This window comes from Rhinolophus sinicus, chromosome X (assembly GCF_036562045.2).
Source record: "Rhinolophus sinicus isolate RSC01 chromosome X, ASM3656204v1, whole genome shotgun sequence".
Classification (NCBI taxonomy): Eukaryota; Metazoa; Chordata; class Mammalia; order Chiroptera; family Rhinolophidae; genus Rhinolophus; species Rhinolophus sinicus.
In genome coordinates, this window is record NC_133768.1 from 109,949,085 (window position 1) to 109,967,231 (window position 18,147).

At 47.8% G+C, this 18,147-nt stretch overlaps 1 protein-coding gene across 1 annotated transcript; it reads left to right on the forward strand.

The window, feature by feature from the left end:
* Positions 1 to 17,233: 17,233 nt before the first annotated feature.
* On the forward strand, positions 17,234 to 18,140 carry LOC141569592 (melanoma-associated antigen 10-like). Its single transcript, XM_074323328.1, is given in 1 exon segment — positions 17,234 to 18,140. A coding segment is annotated over 1 exon segment (831 nt). The 5' UTR covers positions 17,234 to 17,309.
* The last annotated feature ends 7 nt before the right edge of the window (positions 18,141 to 18,147 follow it).

The window sequence follows — 18,147 nt, forward strand, 5'->3', positions numbered from 1 at the left end:
CTTTGAAACCACACAAAAGATGAATTGTGCTTGTATTTTCTTGGATGGTTTTGGTCCAGGTCTGTGTTCTCCAGTGCTCTGATTCAAATGGTTGGTCAGGAATAAATCAGCCTGGGCAATGCAATCCTTCTTTTACAGCTACAACTTATACTGACATGAGAGATTACTATTTTGGCTCAGATTGACCTGGTGCAGAACCAGGAAGAAAAGTAAAATGAGATGAGAAGAGACTAGATGATCCTAGATAAACTTGAATACCATCATTCATGGTCTGCCCATCTTTTCCCTCCCCTTCTCTCCTCACCCAACTTCAGGCCAAGAAGAATAATCGCTGCTGTTGGATGCCTGACTGCTAGTGGCAGTAGAGATTTCGTTTCATCCTATCTCACTGCTTTGTACTGTCTCTTCCAAAACTAGTAACCCCTTCTGAGCAGAAGAGGAAGTAGGGAGAGTCAATAGCATATTAGACAGAATGCACCAAGTATGTGAGGAACCAGATTCCAGAAAAAGAACCTGAAAGAACTCCAGTATGGCAGGAGAACAGAGTGCAAGCAAGGAGACGGATGTGAGACGAAGCTGGAGTGGGAGGCGTTGAGGGAAGTCACTGGAGGGCTTTAAGTATGGGAGAGAAATGCCCTGCTTTGTTTTTGAAAAAGATCACTTTGCTAGTAGATGGAGAATGGATGGTAGAGGTACAAGAGTGGAAGCAGAGAGATCAATTAGAAGGTATTCACAGAAGTCTAGGCAAAAGGTAAGACAGCCAGGAAGGGGGTAGTGTCAGTAGGCATGGTGAAAAGTGGGTGGATCAGAGAGATGCCAGCCACCATCTTCTTGCTAGCCCCCATTTGCTGCTAGCGTAGCCACGGCAGTTATATTAGTGGCCAGTGGCTCACTGGTTACAGCTGACGGCCAACTAGCCACAGTTGATGGCCATCCAATCACAGTTGATGGCCATTTACTACGCGAGTGAGCACCTTTCCACGTGAGGGCCAGAGCCTGGAAACTGCACTCCTGGCTCTGTCCCCACAGAGACCCATTAGATGTAGCAAGTGGGAGACAAAATGGAGTCTAGGGGCAGCCGGATGGCCCAGTTGGTTAGAGCATAAGCTCTTAAAAACAAGGATGCCAGTTCAATTCCCACATGGGCCAGTGAACTGCGCCCTCCACAACTAGATTGAAAATAATGACTTGACTTGGAGCTGAGCTGCGCCCTCCACTAGATTGAAAACAACTTGACTTGGAGCTGAGCTGCGCCCCACCCACAACTAGATTGAAAAAACAATGACTTGATGACATATTGGGAAAACACACTGTTCCCCAATATTCCCCAACTAAAAAAAAAAAAAAAAAAAAAAAATGGAGTCTAGAATAACTGCCAGGTTTCAGGTTTCTGGCTTGGGAAACTGGGTGTAAAGTGGTACAGCTTACTGAGATGGAGAAAACTTGGGAAGGGGGTTGCTGAATTGTTTTGGAATACTAGGAACTTATTTACAATGAATCCAAATGCTTCATGCATTCCATATCAAAAGTCAAGTCACTGAAATATTTCCTGAGTCTATTCCTACTTGAAATGGGAAATCTATTTTCTTCAAGTGGGCACCTTATCTACATATTGTTCCTAAGTTCTTGTTCTGCATTCCTTTATGAAAGATATTCTCTCTAATCCAAAGTTTATGATCCCTTCATTACTAAATACACAGGAATGACGAGTGCTCACTCTGAAGATAAACTGACTGATTTATCTTCTTATTCCTTCATCCATTCAGTCAACATTTATTAAAGACCTGCTTTGTGTCAAGGATCTCTGCTGGGCATTGGGGACATAGAAGGATCACATGGGCCATCACAACCATCCATCTATCCATCCATCACCTCCTTCCATTAGGCACGCCTATTTCTCCATCCCATCACATTCTATTTGTTGTGCGGGGCGGCCTGCGGGGTCTCTGCTCCCACTCCCCACATAAGAACGCAGGACATAGTGAGGCCAAAAAAGAACACCCAAGAAGCCATAGGTGGGGGAGTCATACCACTATAGTCTCACTGGAGGCTGGATCCTCACGATCTGCAACCTGCTGTCCACTTCTCTGCCTGACAACCAACCGACTGACTGACCAACCAATGCAGCTGTGATAGTTATATCAGGGGCCAATGGCTAACTGGTAACAGCTGATGGTCAACCAGCCACAGCTGACAGCCATCTACTACTCGAGTCAGCACCCCTCCACGTGAGGCCGAGACCCTGGAAACTGCTCTCTGGGACTCTGTCCCCACACTATTGCCCAGATTTGCCAAGAAAGAGTAGTTCTGGCTCAGTTGTAGAACTGGGTAATAAATAGGCTAAGGGGAAATTGGATAGCGAAACAAGAGGATGGAAGAGAAGCTAAAGAAAATCAACTGTTTACTAGAGACATGATCTAAGGGGTTCATTCAACTGCAGGGACCAATAACATCTTGTATTTGGACCACTGTGACAGCCACTCCATATCCACTCCTGGCCCTTCTGATCCATTTTCCCCAGAGCAGCCAGAGGGACCTTTCAAGTAACTAAAACAGCTCATCTTTTTCCCCATGCTTAAAAGCCCCGCAGTGGTTTCCCATCACCCTTCAAATAAAATCCACACACCTTTCCATGTTCTTGCAGAATCCTGACTGCCTCTACAGTCTCACCTGTCACCAGTATTCCCCTGGGTCACTCTTCTGAAGGCCTCAGGCTTTCTCTCTGTTCTTTTAAGAAGCCAAGCTGTCCCCCCAGTGTTTGTCCATGATATCCTCTCTGCTTAGAATCTGTTCCCTGATCTTTTCAGGGCCAGCTCTTTCTTATCATCTAGGTCTCAACTCAGAAGCTGCTTCTGTAGAGAGGCTATATCATTTGTTTATTTGCTTATTATATGGCCTTGTGGGGACAGAACCAGGAGTGCAGTTTCCAGGCTCTTGCCCTCACGTGGAAAGGTGCTCACTTGGGTAGTAAACAGCCATCAACTGTGATTGGATGGCCATCAGCTGTGGCTAGTTGGCCGTCAGCTGTAACCAGTGAGCCATTGGCCACTAATATAACTGCTGTGGCTACGCTAGCAGCACATGGGGGCTAGCAAGAAGATGGTGGCTGAGCTAGCAAGAGCGGGTTGCAGTTAGCAAATGGGGTTGGTTCGTTGGCAGAGAAGCAGACAGCAGGTTGCAGATCGTGTGGCTCCTGCTTCCTGTGTCTCCAACCCAGCCGCCAGCGAGACTATAGTGATATGACTCCCCTATCTGTGGCTCCGTGGGTGTCCCTTTTTGGCCTCACCATATCCTGCGTCCTTATGTGGGGAGCGGGACCAGAGACCCCGCAGGCCACCCCGCATGACAGGCCTCTAACAGAAAGTCTAGGAAGATGGGATAATGTCTATTCTTTTCACTAATGCATCCCAAGTTCTTCCACAGAACCTGATCCAGAGTAGATACTCAACGCATGTTTGTTAAATAAATGAAGAAGTGAATGAATGGACCCTCATATTTCCCCCTGGGAGGTAGCTCTTAGCACCTCCACTTCACTGATATGAGGACTAAAGAAGTGAAACGACTTTCCCAGGATTGGAACCCAGGATTTACAGATGATGTAATACAGAATTGTATACCTGAAATCTATGTAATTTTACTAACAATTGTCACCCCAATAAATTTAATTTGAAAAAAAAAAAAAAGCTGTCCAGGTACATAGTTCTAATGACAAGCAGGAGATCTGCCTCCATGCTCTCTCAGGATTGATTTAAAAAAAACTTTTTAGTCGGGCTCCACCAAGTCCTCTTCTTTCCCCCTTCTCTTGCCAGCTCTGCCATTCCTCAAGAGACACAGGGGTTAGTCACTAAATTCCATAGGTCACTATGCATGAATCACCCAGGCCCAGTAATGAATCCATGGGGTGCTACTCAGCAGCCTCACAGTCATTTAGGGTGAGCGATTGGAAGCAGCAGCTCATTACATACCTGCTCATTTCTTCTGTACATGTGGGATGGCTTCATTATGCCCAAAGAAATTAGTCAACAATGGAGGACTTAATCAAGTCAGTTATTTACCCCATGCAGCCAGGGGGAAAATGTATGTGACCAAAGGCAACTAAATCCAATACAATTAGTTTGTAAGTAAAGGCAGAGTCCTTCATCCTGGTGGGTAATTTTACTGTGGGTGTGAAACTGAATACCAATGAATAAATACTCAGAGCTGATGGCTGTGGCGATTTTGGGCCAGCTCAGCAACACACCTGCACCTCATACTCTCACACTCCAGGTGGTGGAATTCACAAGAACAGGGCCTGATTATGAGCTACAAAGGCCCTAAGCAAGGAAAAGATTATTCCATCCTCCTATACGCAATTAAAAACAATGGTTACCTATTGTATAAAGCTAAAATGACTGTAAGAATGTTCTCCATCATTCTGATTTTGCCTATGGTGATAGACGCCTAGGTACATCGGTTTTTGTTTTGTTTTGTTTTGCTTTTGCTTTTTTAAAAATTTGTAATTTTTCAATTACAGTTGACAGTCAGTATTATATTAGTTTCAAGTGCATAGAATACTGGTTAGACATTTATGTAACTTATGAAGTGACCCCCGCATAAGTGTACGTGCTGAGGCATTCTAGCTTGCCTGACACCATACAAAGTTATTACAATGTTATTGACCATACTCCTTATACTATACTCTACATCCCCATGACTATTTTGTAACTACCAATTTGCACATCTTCTTCCTTTTCCTTTTTTCACCCAGACCCCAATCCCTCTTCCATCTGGCAACCATCAGTTTGTGCTCTGTATTTATGAGTCTGTTTCTGTTTTGTTCATTTATTTCTTTATTTTTTTAGATTCTACATATAACTGATATCATATAGTATTTGTCTTTCTTTGTCTGACTTATTTCACTTAGCATAATACCTTCTAGATCCATCCATGTTACCACAAATGGTAAGATTTCATTCTTTTTATGGCCAGGTAATATTCCGTTGTACATACTGTATTTCCCTGAAAATAAGCCCTAGCATGATTTTTTTAGGATGACATACCCTGAACATAAGCCCTAATGCGTCTTTTGGAGCCAAAATTAACATAAGACCCGGTCTTATTTTCAGGGAAACACGGTATGTACCACATCTTTATCCAGTCGTCCATATCTTGGCCATTGTAAGTAATGCTGCAATGAACATAGGGATGCATATACTCGAATTAGTGTTTTGGATTTCTTCGGACAAATACAAATCTCCAGAAGTGGGGATTTGTTTTGTTTTTGTTTTTCTTTAGTTTTATTTTTGGCTGTAGGCAAGGGAAACAAAAGAAAAAATAAACAATGGGACTACATCAAACTAAAAAGTTTTTGCACAGCAAAGGAAACCATGAATGACAGAAAAAGACAACCTACCGAATGGGAGAAGATATTTGCCAAATGATACATCCAATAAGGGGTTAATATCCAAAATATATAAAGAACTTATACAACTTAACACCAAAACAAAACAAATAATCCAATGAAAAAATGGTCAGAGGACATGAAGAGACACTTCTCCAAAGAGGACATACACATGGCCAATAGACATATGAAAAGATGTCACTAATCATCAGAGAAATGCAAATTAAAGTCAAAATAAGATATCACCTCACACCTGTCAGAATGACCATCATCAATAAGTCCACAAAAAAGTGTTGGCAAAGATGTGGAGAAAAGGGAACCCTTCTGCACTGTTGGTGGGATTGCAGATTGGTGCAGCCACTATGGAAAACAGTGTGGAGATATCTCAAAAAAATTTAAAACAGAACTACCTTATTATCCAGTAATTCCACTTCTGGAACGTTGATTTTCAAAATGTATTTTCTTCTTGATTTTCCTTTTCTTTGTTTCTTTCTTTCCTCCTCCTCCTCTCCCTTTCTCTTTTTCTCCCTTCCTTCTTTCCTCTCTTTTTTCCCTTCCTTCCCTTCATTCCTCCCTTCATTCTCCCCATTGTCCTTAACCTGCAAAACCAGAGAAACCTAGCAGGTCTTGTTCCCTTCTGTGCATAAATGGAAATTGGCTGTTCTGTCTGGGGACATGGTGGGAAATGGAGGCCGGCCATATAAATTGCTTAAAGTCCTGATAATATACAGTCTTTAAAGAAAAGCAGTCAGTTTATTCCAATTACATAAAGTTCACGTATTCTCACAGCAAATTAGATGCAAAGTAGTAGCCTGGAGCTTTAGGGCTGGCTTTGAGGCACAGATAAGACTCATGTGTAATTAGTACATTAATTTGGTACACATTGTGGTTCTCAAAATGCTTTGCCCATTTGCAGTCTCCTCCTTGCTGTCATCCCTTTTCCCCCAGGGTAGACCTAATCCAGTCCGGGAGGAATAAACATCTGTGGAGGTTGGCATCAATAGGAAGTTACTGTTATTCTGAGATATCTGCTTGTTCAACCTCCCTGTCTGAGCTTTGGATTAACTGGGATGTGTAGTCATGCAAAGAAGTTTGCTGACCAATTTGTTAGCAGAACAGAGAAAGCCATCATGGCCTTGTACTTCACTCGCAATCCATCTGTCCGCCTGGGTCTCTGTTGGCACTGGACTTCTCATGTGCTGTGCATCTCTAGGCTTTTGCACAAATGTTTCCTTTTTCTGGGAGTGTCTCTCCATCTCTTCACCTTGTGCCCTCCAGCTCAGGTTTCAAGATCCATCTTAATGTCACCTCTTATGTGAATTCTTCCTGAAAACCCTGGCAGATTGAGTCCCATCTCTGTGTTCTCCCAATCTTCTGTTCATCTCTATATTATACCCATGTACAGTATCATTGCCTGTTCCCTTATAGGCAGGAACCATGTCTTGTTCTTTTATGTAGCCCCTTTTATTTCTTCCTGCCTCCCACCCCCCACTGCAGGGACTGGTCTTTGAAAGATTTTCAGTAAATGCTCACTGAAAAGGGTGGTGGTGGTGACTGAGGAGATGCTCTGTTGGAGAAAGCCGGGCTGAGAGTCTCACTTCTCCAAGTGTGGCCCCCAGGCTGGCATCATCAGGATGCTGGGACCTTCTCACACCTCCCTGCAGAACTGCCAAATCAGAATCTGCATTGAACAAGATGCCCCTGTGTTTCTACTGATGATGAAGTTTGAGAAGCGCTGTGTGAATTGATAGGAGAGCGGAATAAAACACAGTACATGGCTGATCTTCTGTCTGTCACAGGAACAAACTAAAGGTCAGATCAGGTTCAAATGCTCACAGACGGGGTGCTGGGCCTGTTCAGAGCACCCTAGGAGAGCAGCTGGCTGACTGTCATTTCCATGGTCCCAAGATTCCTCCAGGTCATGTTGGCCCTAGCAGGACCAAGCAGAATGTCATAACTATGATGTTTTACAGCCGGTGTGCAGCCAGGTGGCCTCAGCACTGGATCCTTGGCTGAAGCTGGCCAGCCAGTGCCCCAGGCCAGCTCACCATGTCACCCAGCTAGCGTGCTTCCACACCTTGCATTTGAACCTCCGGTGACTTCTTTGGCCCAGGTTTGCTTTAAGTCATTAAGAATGCAAATCTTTTCCACTGAACCCTAAGGTTTCTGTTAATTTGGTGAATTTCTATTATTATTATTATTATTATTATTATTATTACTATCACATTAGACAACAGAGCCAATTTTAGCCCAATTAATGCCATTGCACATAAGAATATCCCCATAGTGATCCCATCTCTTTCTAAGGAAATGAAAAGGTCACTATGCTCCAAATCACACGCATCTCTTAGCTGATCCAGGAGACAAGTCTTTCTAATTAGTTGTTTGTGACACCTTTTTCATTGAAAAATGTTCTTTCCATGGAATTCTTCTGGCTCCTACGTTTATCGCCTCTCCCCAACTCAAAAACAGTTGGAACTTTCCAAGTCCACTCACATACTCCCTCCTGCCAAATTTTACCTGAGGTAGGACTCCAGCTTACTGTTCGCCAAAGCCAATGGGCAGAGCAATGTGGAACATCATCCAAAAGCTCAGATGCTGAAACTTCAGCTAAATTGCCTGCCACAGCCCTCAAATCACATCCCTGAGCACATGCCCCCATCCTTCAATGCTTTCACACCTTCACTCCCAATGTACCTTCTCCTTGACCTCAGACAGGTGTCCACCCCTGGGTGTATCCCTTCACTCTTAGTCCAGCAGCCTCCTCCAAGCCTCTCTTCCTTCCTTCCTTTCCAAGCCAGGCCCCCATACATGGTGAATCAGTGGGGCAATTCTGTCTCCAGTACTCTTGGTTCCTTTCCATTCATCTCTTTCACTTGCCCCACCTAACAAACCCCAACCCTGGATGGACTAATAATCCACAACCCAACTTCTTTCCTTTTTGACCCAGCTCTGAGTCCAACTGGGAAAAAATGCACACAACCATGATTAGCCTCATTGTCAACAGGGTCTGTCCTCAGTTGAGCAATCCTCACTGCCAAGCTACTCTTTTCCATGGCTATGGTGAGCTTCACCCCCATTCATCATCCAGCAGATAAGGTCGGACCATTAGACTGTGAGGGAGAGGCAAGCTTAAAAGGCCTTGTGTGCCTGCTGAGAAACTGGCCAGTAAAATTCTTTGAATTTTACATTTACCAGTCACTATTCAAAACCTTTTCTGCTAACTTCAAGTTTCCTAATCAGTTGTCATCCTTCTTGCCTATAGAAAGCAGCCTTGTTCTTATTTCTCTGACAAAATTGAGGCCTTAACATTGGATGTATGATTCCTGGGAGGTCCCCTCTATCTTCTTATGAATTCTTGACACCTTGTAACACTCAGAAGCACTGAAGGGCCAGGACATTACTGGACACCTTTTCACCCAAAGTGTCTCTTGGGTTCCCCTCTCTTCTCCAGCATTACTATTAATTCATTCAAAAATATTAATTTTTAAATTAATTTGTATTTTTCCTTAGCCCCGATACTCCAATAATTTAAAAATCAGATTGTGTCCAAGTGCTTTTGAAAATTTTCCGAATTCCATTTTTGAACAAGGGGAAGTGTAAAAAGAAAAGAAACAAAGCTCCTAAGCTTCTTTTACAGGTACACTGTGGTCATCTGTTTTGGGGACAGGTGTATCTTGAGAACGTAGCAAGTGGATGAATGAGGAGCTTTCAATCAGTTGGTCTATATTTATCAGGGTATCTTGAGCCTTTATTACTCACCATGTCACTTTCCCTTCTGTGAAGAGCAAATCTGAAACTAAGCCAGCAGCTAAGGGACATTTCCAGCTTGCTACCCTGGTCCCAATGTTGAAACCAAACACTGGCAACAGCCTCTCTCCCACTCATCCCATCACCAGACTGCAAACCAAGATAACCACTTCATCCTGTAGGCAATGGGAGCTGTTGAAGGTTTAAGGCAAAGTTAGTCGAAGACGTATTACTTTGGCTGCAATGTTCAATGCAAACATAGGAATAGGACTAAAATCATGACTTACTTAAAAGCTCTTATAGTAAGCTAGGTTAGAAGTAATAAGTGCTGCATCAATCAGAGTCCAACCAAGAAAACAGAAGCCACTTTAATTTTTTTACAAGAAATATAATGCAGGAAACAAGTTATATAGGAGACGGAATTATTGAGAAGCCAAACTGTATAAGATGAGGTAACCCAGAGATACGCAACAGCAGGAAACTACTGCCAACCCTAGGCTGGAGGGACAAAGAATGGAGCCAGGGTCTCCAGGGCCCTGAGGCGGGGTCACCTGGTGGAAACTGAAATCATGGAAGGTCTGTTGGTGGGAGATGAGGTCACAGAGAAGACAGATGCAGTTCAAGGCAGAGAGAGAGGAGCTCCCTCTCTCATCCTCCTTTCCCTTTCCTCTCACCCTCCAATCTCCCTTCAAGAGGCACAAGTGCCAAGGAAATTCAGCCTGAAAAACAGAGTGGAGCAGCAGAAGGGTGAGGAATGGATCTGAGGGCAAATGGGCCAGCACAAGGACCTCTATATACCAAGGTGATGACAGTGGGGATAGAGAAGAGAAGATGGGGTCAGAAGCCATCTAGGAGTAAAATCAACAGGAGCGTTCAGCACTGATTTCCATTCCAATGTCTGCTGGATTGATCATGGTGCTCTTATTCAGGAGATGAGGCTGTTTGGGGCCTTGTTGAAATTGAGATACCTGGTAGGCCTCCAGGTGGAGGGGCCTGGGAGACAACCGTATACTCAGCTCTGAAGCTCAGGAGAGAGGTCAAGCTGGAGTTGGGGGAATGAATAATGTTAGCCAGGGGAGTGTGTGGTAACCGATATAAGAAGTTGGGAAGAGCTGAGGCACAGTCTTGAAGAGCACCTACACGTAATGGATGGAGACGACTGAGAGGAATTGGCTAGTGATGGAAAGAAGGCCAGGAGAAAGTGTTATGTGAGACCAAAGAGGAGGACAGCTCTAGGTTTTCTATCCTAGTGACTTTGGACAAACCCAGCCCCCTCTTCTCCTGAATTCCCTTGCTCCCTTCTATTGGCCTTTGCTTGGCTCTACTCTAACAATGTGGGACATTGCAGAGTCTTCAGTTTGAGAGCCTGCTGCCACCAGTGCCATGAAACATAAATTGAGTGCCTCCTGCCCTCTGTGCCAAATAATGTACTTGGTAATGTTGGGGCCCAAAGGGCTCAGAAGCAGTCATGGCCCCCTGTCATCCTATCTGGTAGGCTAAGTGAAGTATATACATGCAGAAATCTACTCTTATAGAGAAGCACATCCTTTGGAGCTAGAGCATGAGAAGACAGATGTGTGAGTCTTGAGAGGGAGCTATAAGGTGACAGGTTACTTCTAGGAGGTGAATCTCAGCTGGAGCTAAAGAAAGATGAATCTGATACAGGACAGCAAGAGTGGTAGGAATAAATCTCTAGAGGCATAAAAGATAGGGAGCAACAGGGCCGAACTGGAGCTGGAACAGTGATTTAAGTGGGGATTATGGGAGGCTAAGAAATGAGATGTGAGATTCTGAAGATAGGGAGCAAACTGACCTGACCCTCTCACATTATGGCGCTCACTCCTCACCACTGGCCTGGTTTGCTGAGCAGTTCCATGTGTGTTATTCTACTAGACCTACATGCCAACCCTAAGTCTCTACTATCCTAGCTAAAGCAGCCCCCAACTGCTTTCCACCACATTTCCCTATTGAATCTTCTTTGTAGAAATTAGCTGGCCTGACGTAATATAATCTGGTCATTTACCGTATTTTGCTGTGTATAATGTGCTCCCACATTTTGGGGCCAAATTTCAAGGACAAAATCTTTCATTTTAATTTTTCAATTCAAATTTTTATTTGTTTACATTTAGGTACTTGTGTTATTTTTAAAGGAATTTTAGCATTTGTTTTTTAACATATTATGGTACAAGAAATTTTATGTAACAAATAATTACAAAACACAAGAACAGATACAAGGTACAAGAAATTTTATGTACTGGTAACAAATTTACGATAGTTACGCATCATAGAAGGCCAAGAACTCTTCATCGTTGCAAGTTTGTCATAAGTTCAACAAAATCGATTATCATATTCCAGGGTATTATTTTGCATACAGATATTGTTATTGATTTCTAGAGTTACACTATTAACTCATAAGCATAAATAAAAGAATTAAAAACATTTATGTGGCTATGGAATTAGTACTACCCATGTATAATGCACATCCTTATTTTTCCCTCACAAATTTGAGCCAAAAAGTGCTCATTACACACAGCAAAATACAATATTTGTGTATTCTAACTGCCCTCCTTCAATAGAATGTAAGCTCCCTGAGGCTTTATTTGACTGTACTTGTAGTGCCTAGCACAATGTAGCATAAAATCGGTGCCAAGTAAACCGTTGTTGACTGACCAAAAGCTAGAAAGGGTTCGCAATGTGGTCCATACTATACAGCTGGGGAAACTGAGACTCAGAAAGATGAAGTGCCTATGCCAGGTGCATAACCAGTAGCGGGCCAAGCTGGAACTGAAATTTAGGCCTCCTGATTCCCATTAAACCACAGCTGCCTCCTAGCTCTAGTGGGAGATTTCAGGTCAGCCAGTGAGGAAGGCTCACCTGCAGTGGGTTCCAATCCTGGCTTTGCTCCTTAGTGGCTATGTGATTTCCAGCAGGTAACTTTGCTTTTCCTGTGTGAGAAGCTGGACCTCTCAAGATCGTTGGGAAAATTCACTGAGTCCACAGAAGCTCCCTGAGTCAGGCACCCAAACTTCCATACTTTGGCCTTTGGTGAGTGAGGCTCCCTGCTAGGAGAACAAAAACCGGTCCTGGACCTCCCAGGACATTGTCCTCTGAGTCATCTGGGGGTCTGTGGGTGGCTGTTAGCCTGTGCCTAGCTACTGAACTGTGGCAACCACTGGGATTGACCCTGGAGAGGTAAAGAGAGACTGACAGGAAAATTCACCTGGCCTATCCAGGTGGAGGGAGGGTAGCACCCTCTCTGGGGCACGTAGGACCAGGTGAAACTGTAGGGAAGAATGGTGCTTTGGGATGATCCCAGGCCTGGCAACTATTAGCAAATCAGCTCTGCCACTGATGGCCTTGCTGATGACTTTGGACAAGTCCCTGTTGTCTCTGGTCCTCAGGTTCTTCCTTCATACAATTAGGACCTCAAAGACCGCTGACAGCTCTGACAGCCTCCCTACTTGGCAATCACAGTGATTCCTTGATCTGTAGAATACTCTTTTTTAAAGGAGGCAGAGGGACTTGCAGTTGCTCAGGAGCAAGACTCTTGGCTGGACCAGCTGGGCACTATGCCAGCTGTGGAAAAGATCGCACTGGGCAGCACCCAATTAACATTTACATAACACTGCACCTAGCAATAGCAGAATACATATTTTTCTCAAGGGCACATGGAATATTTAACAAGAGCGATGATATTTTGGGCCATGAAAGAAACCTTAACAAACTGAAAAGAATATATGCTTCTCTTTGGGACAATGAGGGGGCCACACCCTTAGCCTTTGATTGGTCAGCAAGGATCTCCTCCAGCCAATGGTAGCCCTGGGAGAGAAGCTCAGACATCGCAAAGCCATCCTGACACCTCCATGGTGAGAAGGGGAGATGACAGGCCACGATGCTTTGCCAAGAGAAAGATATTATTTTTTAGCACCCATAAAAAGACTTCTCAAACTGATTGATCCCATGTTCAATTCTGATGGGTCACATGGCAAGGAGATGATGTTTCCTCCAACCCTTTCCCCAAGGCCACCATTACAGTGGTTCATTCTGTTTTCTCTCACCCTTCACCGTTACCTAGTTTTAACCTAAAATCCCTCCAAGGTAATGTGGCTGTCTCTGTGGAGATGTAAATCATCCCACTTCCCTCCTACAAGTTGCTCTTATTATGCACTTTGAAAACCACTCACTTCTTGGCCACTAGGAGGGATTTTTTCCAACGCAACTCTTTTTAACACAGTCTACACAGCTCTCCTCAGTTTTGTATTTTCGAGCTTGAAATCACTGCCTTTAAGCTATATTTAGTGAATAGATTTGCTCAACTAGTTATCTTACCCTTGCTTGAAGTCTGAGGTTTCATGTTCGCTCCAGTAGGTACAGTATCTAGACATAGGTTTAACAGTAGAGGGTGAATGAGACAGGTATTTACATGCCAGAAGTTGGGCTTGATGTTTACATGTAGGAAACTGCAACCCCTCCAGCCCTCACCTTCTCAAGAAACGCAGGGAGTCACAGCCTTGGTCGAGTCCACAGAGCGATGGGGGCCCAGGCCCTGCTGGGTGAAGGTGGGGACCAGAGGGAGGACGCTGCCTCCCACAAACCATCGCGGCCCCTGCCATCAGCCTTGGGCATTGCCGTGCGCAGCGGCCGGATGTGACGTCACAGACCTTCCTGCGAGGACGCAGGGCAGGGAGGGCCTTGGTCTGAGGGACCCGGCCTCCGGTCAACAGAGGGAGGTTCCCAGGAACTGCCAGGGCTCAAGGTGAGGACGATGAGGAAAGACTGAGGGACCCTGGTCCCCACAAGAGTAAGTCCTGGGAGCCCTCAGGGCGGGAGGACCACACGCGGTGTGTCCTGACTTCTACATCCGGGTCTGAGGGAGACTGGCGACGTGGTATAAGGAGCGGGGCCTCACGTCACCAGAGGGGGGGGCCCAGGCCTTGCTGGGAGTCAATGTGAGAATGCAGAGGGAGGACTGAGGGGACCCTGGGCCCCACAACAGTAAGTCCTGGGAGTCCTCAGGGCGGGACGACGACACGCGGTGTGTCCTGACTTCTACATCCGGGTCTGAGCGAGACTGGCGACGTGGTATAAGGAGCGGGCCTCAAGGCCTTGCTGGGAGTCAATGTGAGAATGCAGAGGGAGGACTGAGGGGACCCTGGGCCCCACAACAGTAAGTCCTGGGAGTCCTCAGGGCGGGACGACGACACGCGGTGTGTCCTGACTTCTACATCCGGGTCTGAGCGAGACTGGCGACGTGGTATAAGGAGCGGGGCCTCACGTCACCAGAGGGAGGGCCGAGGGTCTGTCATAATCAAGGTGACGACACAGAGGGAGGACTGAGGGGACCCTGGGCCCCACAAGAGAAGGGACCCCACCGAAGCCCGCCCCTGCCATCAGCCCTGGGAGACCCCGAGGGCGCGATGACCACGTGAGGGTTTCCCTAACGTCTACATCCGGGTCTGACACAAACTGCCCACTTGGTATAAGGAGGGAGCAGGGCCTCAGGTCGGCAGTGGGAGGGCCGAGCGTCTGTCATAGTCAAGGTGACGACACAGAGGGAGGACTGAGGGGACCCTGGGCCCCACAAGAGAAGGGACCCCACCGAAGCCCGCCCCTGCCATCAGCCCTGGGAGGCCCCGAGGGCGGGATGACCACGTGAGGGTTTCCCTAACGTCTACATCCGGGTCTGACACAAACTGCCCACTTGGTATAAGGAGGGAGCAGGGCCTCAGGTTGGCAGAGGGGAGGATCGAAGTCCATCCTGGTGTCAAGGTGAGCAGGTAAGAGAAGGACTGAGGGACCCTAGACCCCAGAACAGAATCGGGCCTGGAAGGCCCTGAGAACGGGATTTCCATACTTGGCTTTTCCTAAATTTCACATCCAGGTCTGAGAAAACTGCCAACTTGGTAAAAGGAGCAGGGCGTCAGATTGACAAGAGGGAGGGCCCAGGGTGTGTCATAGTCAAGGTGACATCACAGAGGGAGGACTGAGGGGACCCTGGGCCCCACAAGAGAAGGGACCCCACCGAAGCCCGCCCCTGCCATCAGCCCTGGGAGGCCCCGAGGGCGGGATGACCACGCGAGGGTTTCCCTAACGTCTGCATCCGGGTCTGACACAAACTGCCCACTTGGTATAAGGAGGGAGCAGGGCCTCAGGTCGGCAGTGGGAGGACCCAGATTGTGCAGGGGTGGAAAAGGAGGCCGGAGGGAATCTGGACCCCAGAGCAGAGTCAGCCCGGGAGGCCCCAGGGTGAGATGGCCACAGGGCATTTCCTGACATCTGCATCCTGGTCTGAGAGAGCCTGGGGGCTTGGTGTGGGGCTAGGGCGTCAGGTCCGCAGAGGGAGGGCCCAGGTCTTCCTGGGAGTCAAGGTGAGAATGCAGAGGGAGAAGGAAGGGACCCGGGACCCCAGAACAGAGGCGATTCCACAGAGATGCTCCCCTGCTGTGGACCCTGGGCAGGTACAGCTGGGAGTGGGGAGCGGTTCCAAGTGTGATGTTTCCTGACTTCCTGCTTGGGCAGCTGAGGAAGGTGAGGTTTACGCACAGAGGGCTGGACTGAGGGAGGCAGAGGGAGGAGGCCCAGGCCTCTTGAGGCGTCATGGCGAGGACTGTGAGAGAAGACTCGGTGAACCCACAGCACAGGAGAATGTACAGACACCCAACACCCCCCCCACCCCTTCTGTCAGCCAGGGGAGGACCTGAAGCTGTGTGGCTGCATTAGGTGACCCCTCATTTCCATCCTTGGTCTCACACAAAGGTGAGACCTTTGTTTAGGGAGGGTGGCCGCAGGTAAACAGGGGAAGCCCTGCCAGGCATGAAGCTGAAGAGTGAGTGGACCCCACATCCCAGGACAGATGGACCCCACGGTAGTTGGTCATCCCTCGCTGTTCCCCCTGGGAGGCCCTGGGCAGGTGTGGCTACATGTGGGGCTCCCTCACTTCCTTCTGTTCAGTATCAGGGGTGTGTGGTCTTCTTCTGAGAGTTTTGCCTCAGGCCAGCAGAGGGGTGCAGCCGGCCCTGCCAGAAATAAGGTGAGGACCCTAAGGGAGCACAGCGGGGACCACACACCCCAGAACAGTGGGTATCTCACAGAGTCCCGCTCACCCCTCTTGTCAGCACTGGGGGCTCAGGGCTGTGCATGCCATCTGCAAGCTGAGGTGTCCCCTTGTTTCCTGTTACAGGGGCTCCATGAGCTGGGAAGTAAAGACCTTAATCTGAGGCACGTGGCCGCAGGTCATAGAGCAGAGGAGGCCCAAGCAGTGTCAGAAGTCAACGTGAGGTACATACCCTGAATGTGTCCCCAGGAGCTCCCCCACCCCAGAACAGAGGGGACCCCAGTGTCTCCAGGATCTTGGGCGTGCTGGCTGCACCCTGAGGAGACATCTCACTTCCTCCCTCAGGATCTTCAGGACAGCCCGCTGAGGAGAGACTGTGCCGCCCGAGAGCACCCACACAGAGGAGACCTGTAAGTCGCCTTTGTCAGAGGCTCCTAAGGTGGGTTTCTCAGCTGAGGCCACTCACACTCCCTGTCTCCCCCAGGTCCGTGGGTCCCCATCGCCCACCTCCTGCCCACACTCTTGTGGCTGCCTGACACGAGTCATCATGCCTAGAGGTACATGCTTGAGAAAGACCTACAGTCCCAAAGAGAGGCCCAGGGCCTCTTGTGCGCACAGGATCCCGAGGCTAAGGAGGAGGAATCCAGCTTCTTCATCCCTTCCTGCTCCTGTTCTTCCTCTTCCTCCTTCCCCTGCTCCTTCTCCTGCTCCTCCTGCTCCTGCTCTTCTTACTCCTCTTCCTACTCCTGCTCTTCTTCCTCTTCCTCCTGCTCTTCTTCCTCTTCCTCCTGCTCCTGCTCTTCTTCCTCTTCCTCCTGCTCCTGCTCTTCTTCCTCTTCCTCCTGCTCCTGCTCTTCTTCCTCTTCTTCCTGCTCCTGTTCTTCTTCTTCCTCCTCTTCTTCCTGCTCCTGCTCTTCCTCTTCCTCCTGCTCCTGCTCTTCTTCCTCTTCCTCTTCCTCCTGCTCTTCTTCCTCCTCTGCTTCCTGCTGCTCCTGCTCTTCCTTTCCCTCCTTCTCTTTCTGCCACAATTATCTGGTCTCAGGCTACATAAAGGCACGTTCTGCTGCTGCTGGGACACCAAGGCCTCCCCAGCTTCCTCAGAGAGCCTGCTTCCTTCCCAATGCCATGGCAGTCACTCCATCAGCCCAATTATGTCAGGGCTGCAGCAGCCAGGAAGAAGAGGGGCCAGACACTTTGCAGGCCCTGCCAGACACTGGCTCCTTGCTTAGAGAGGCCATAGACGATAGGGCGGATGCTTTGGTGCGGTTCCTGCTCCAGAAGTACCGTGCAGAGGAGCCGACCACACAGGTGGAAATGCTGAGCAGCATCATCAGAGAGCACGAGGACCACTTCGCTGAGATCCTCAGTCAAGCTTCACTGTGCCTGCAGCTGGTCTTTGGCGTTGATGTGAAGGAAGTGGACCCCAGCGACTGCTCCTATGTCCTGGTCACCACCTTAGGCCTCACCTACAATGGGATGGGGAGTGATGAGCACAGCATGCCCAAGACCGGCCTCTTGATAAATATTCTAGGTGTGATCTTCATGCATGGCAACCGTGCCCCTGAGGAGGCGGTGTGGGAAGCGCTGAATGACATGGGGCTGCATGATGGGGTGCAGCATTCCATCTATGGGGAGTCCAGGGGGCTCATCACCAAGGTTTGGGTGCAGGAACAGTACCTTCAGTACCGGCAGGTACCCAACAGCGATCCTGCATGCTACAAGTTCCGGTGGGGTCTCAGGGCCCATGCTGAAACCAGCAAGATGAAAATCCTGGAGTTTTTGGCCAAGGTCACCAATACCATCCCCAAGGCCTTTCCTACCTGGTATGAGGAGGCTCAGAGAGATTAAGAAGAGAGATCACAAGCCATGGTCACTGAGGTGGCCAGGGCCTATTCGATGGCCACCTTCAGCACCTTCTCTTGCCTTGAGTCTGAGATTGCTTCCCACAAAAATTAACCAGTGG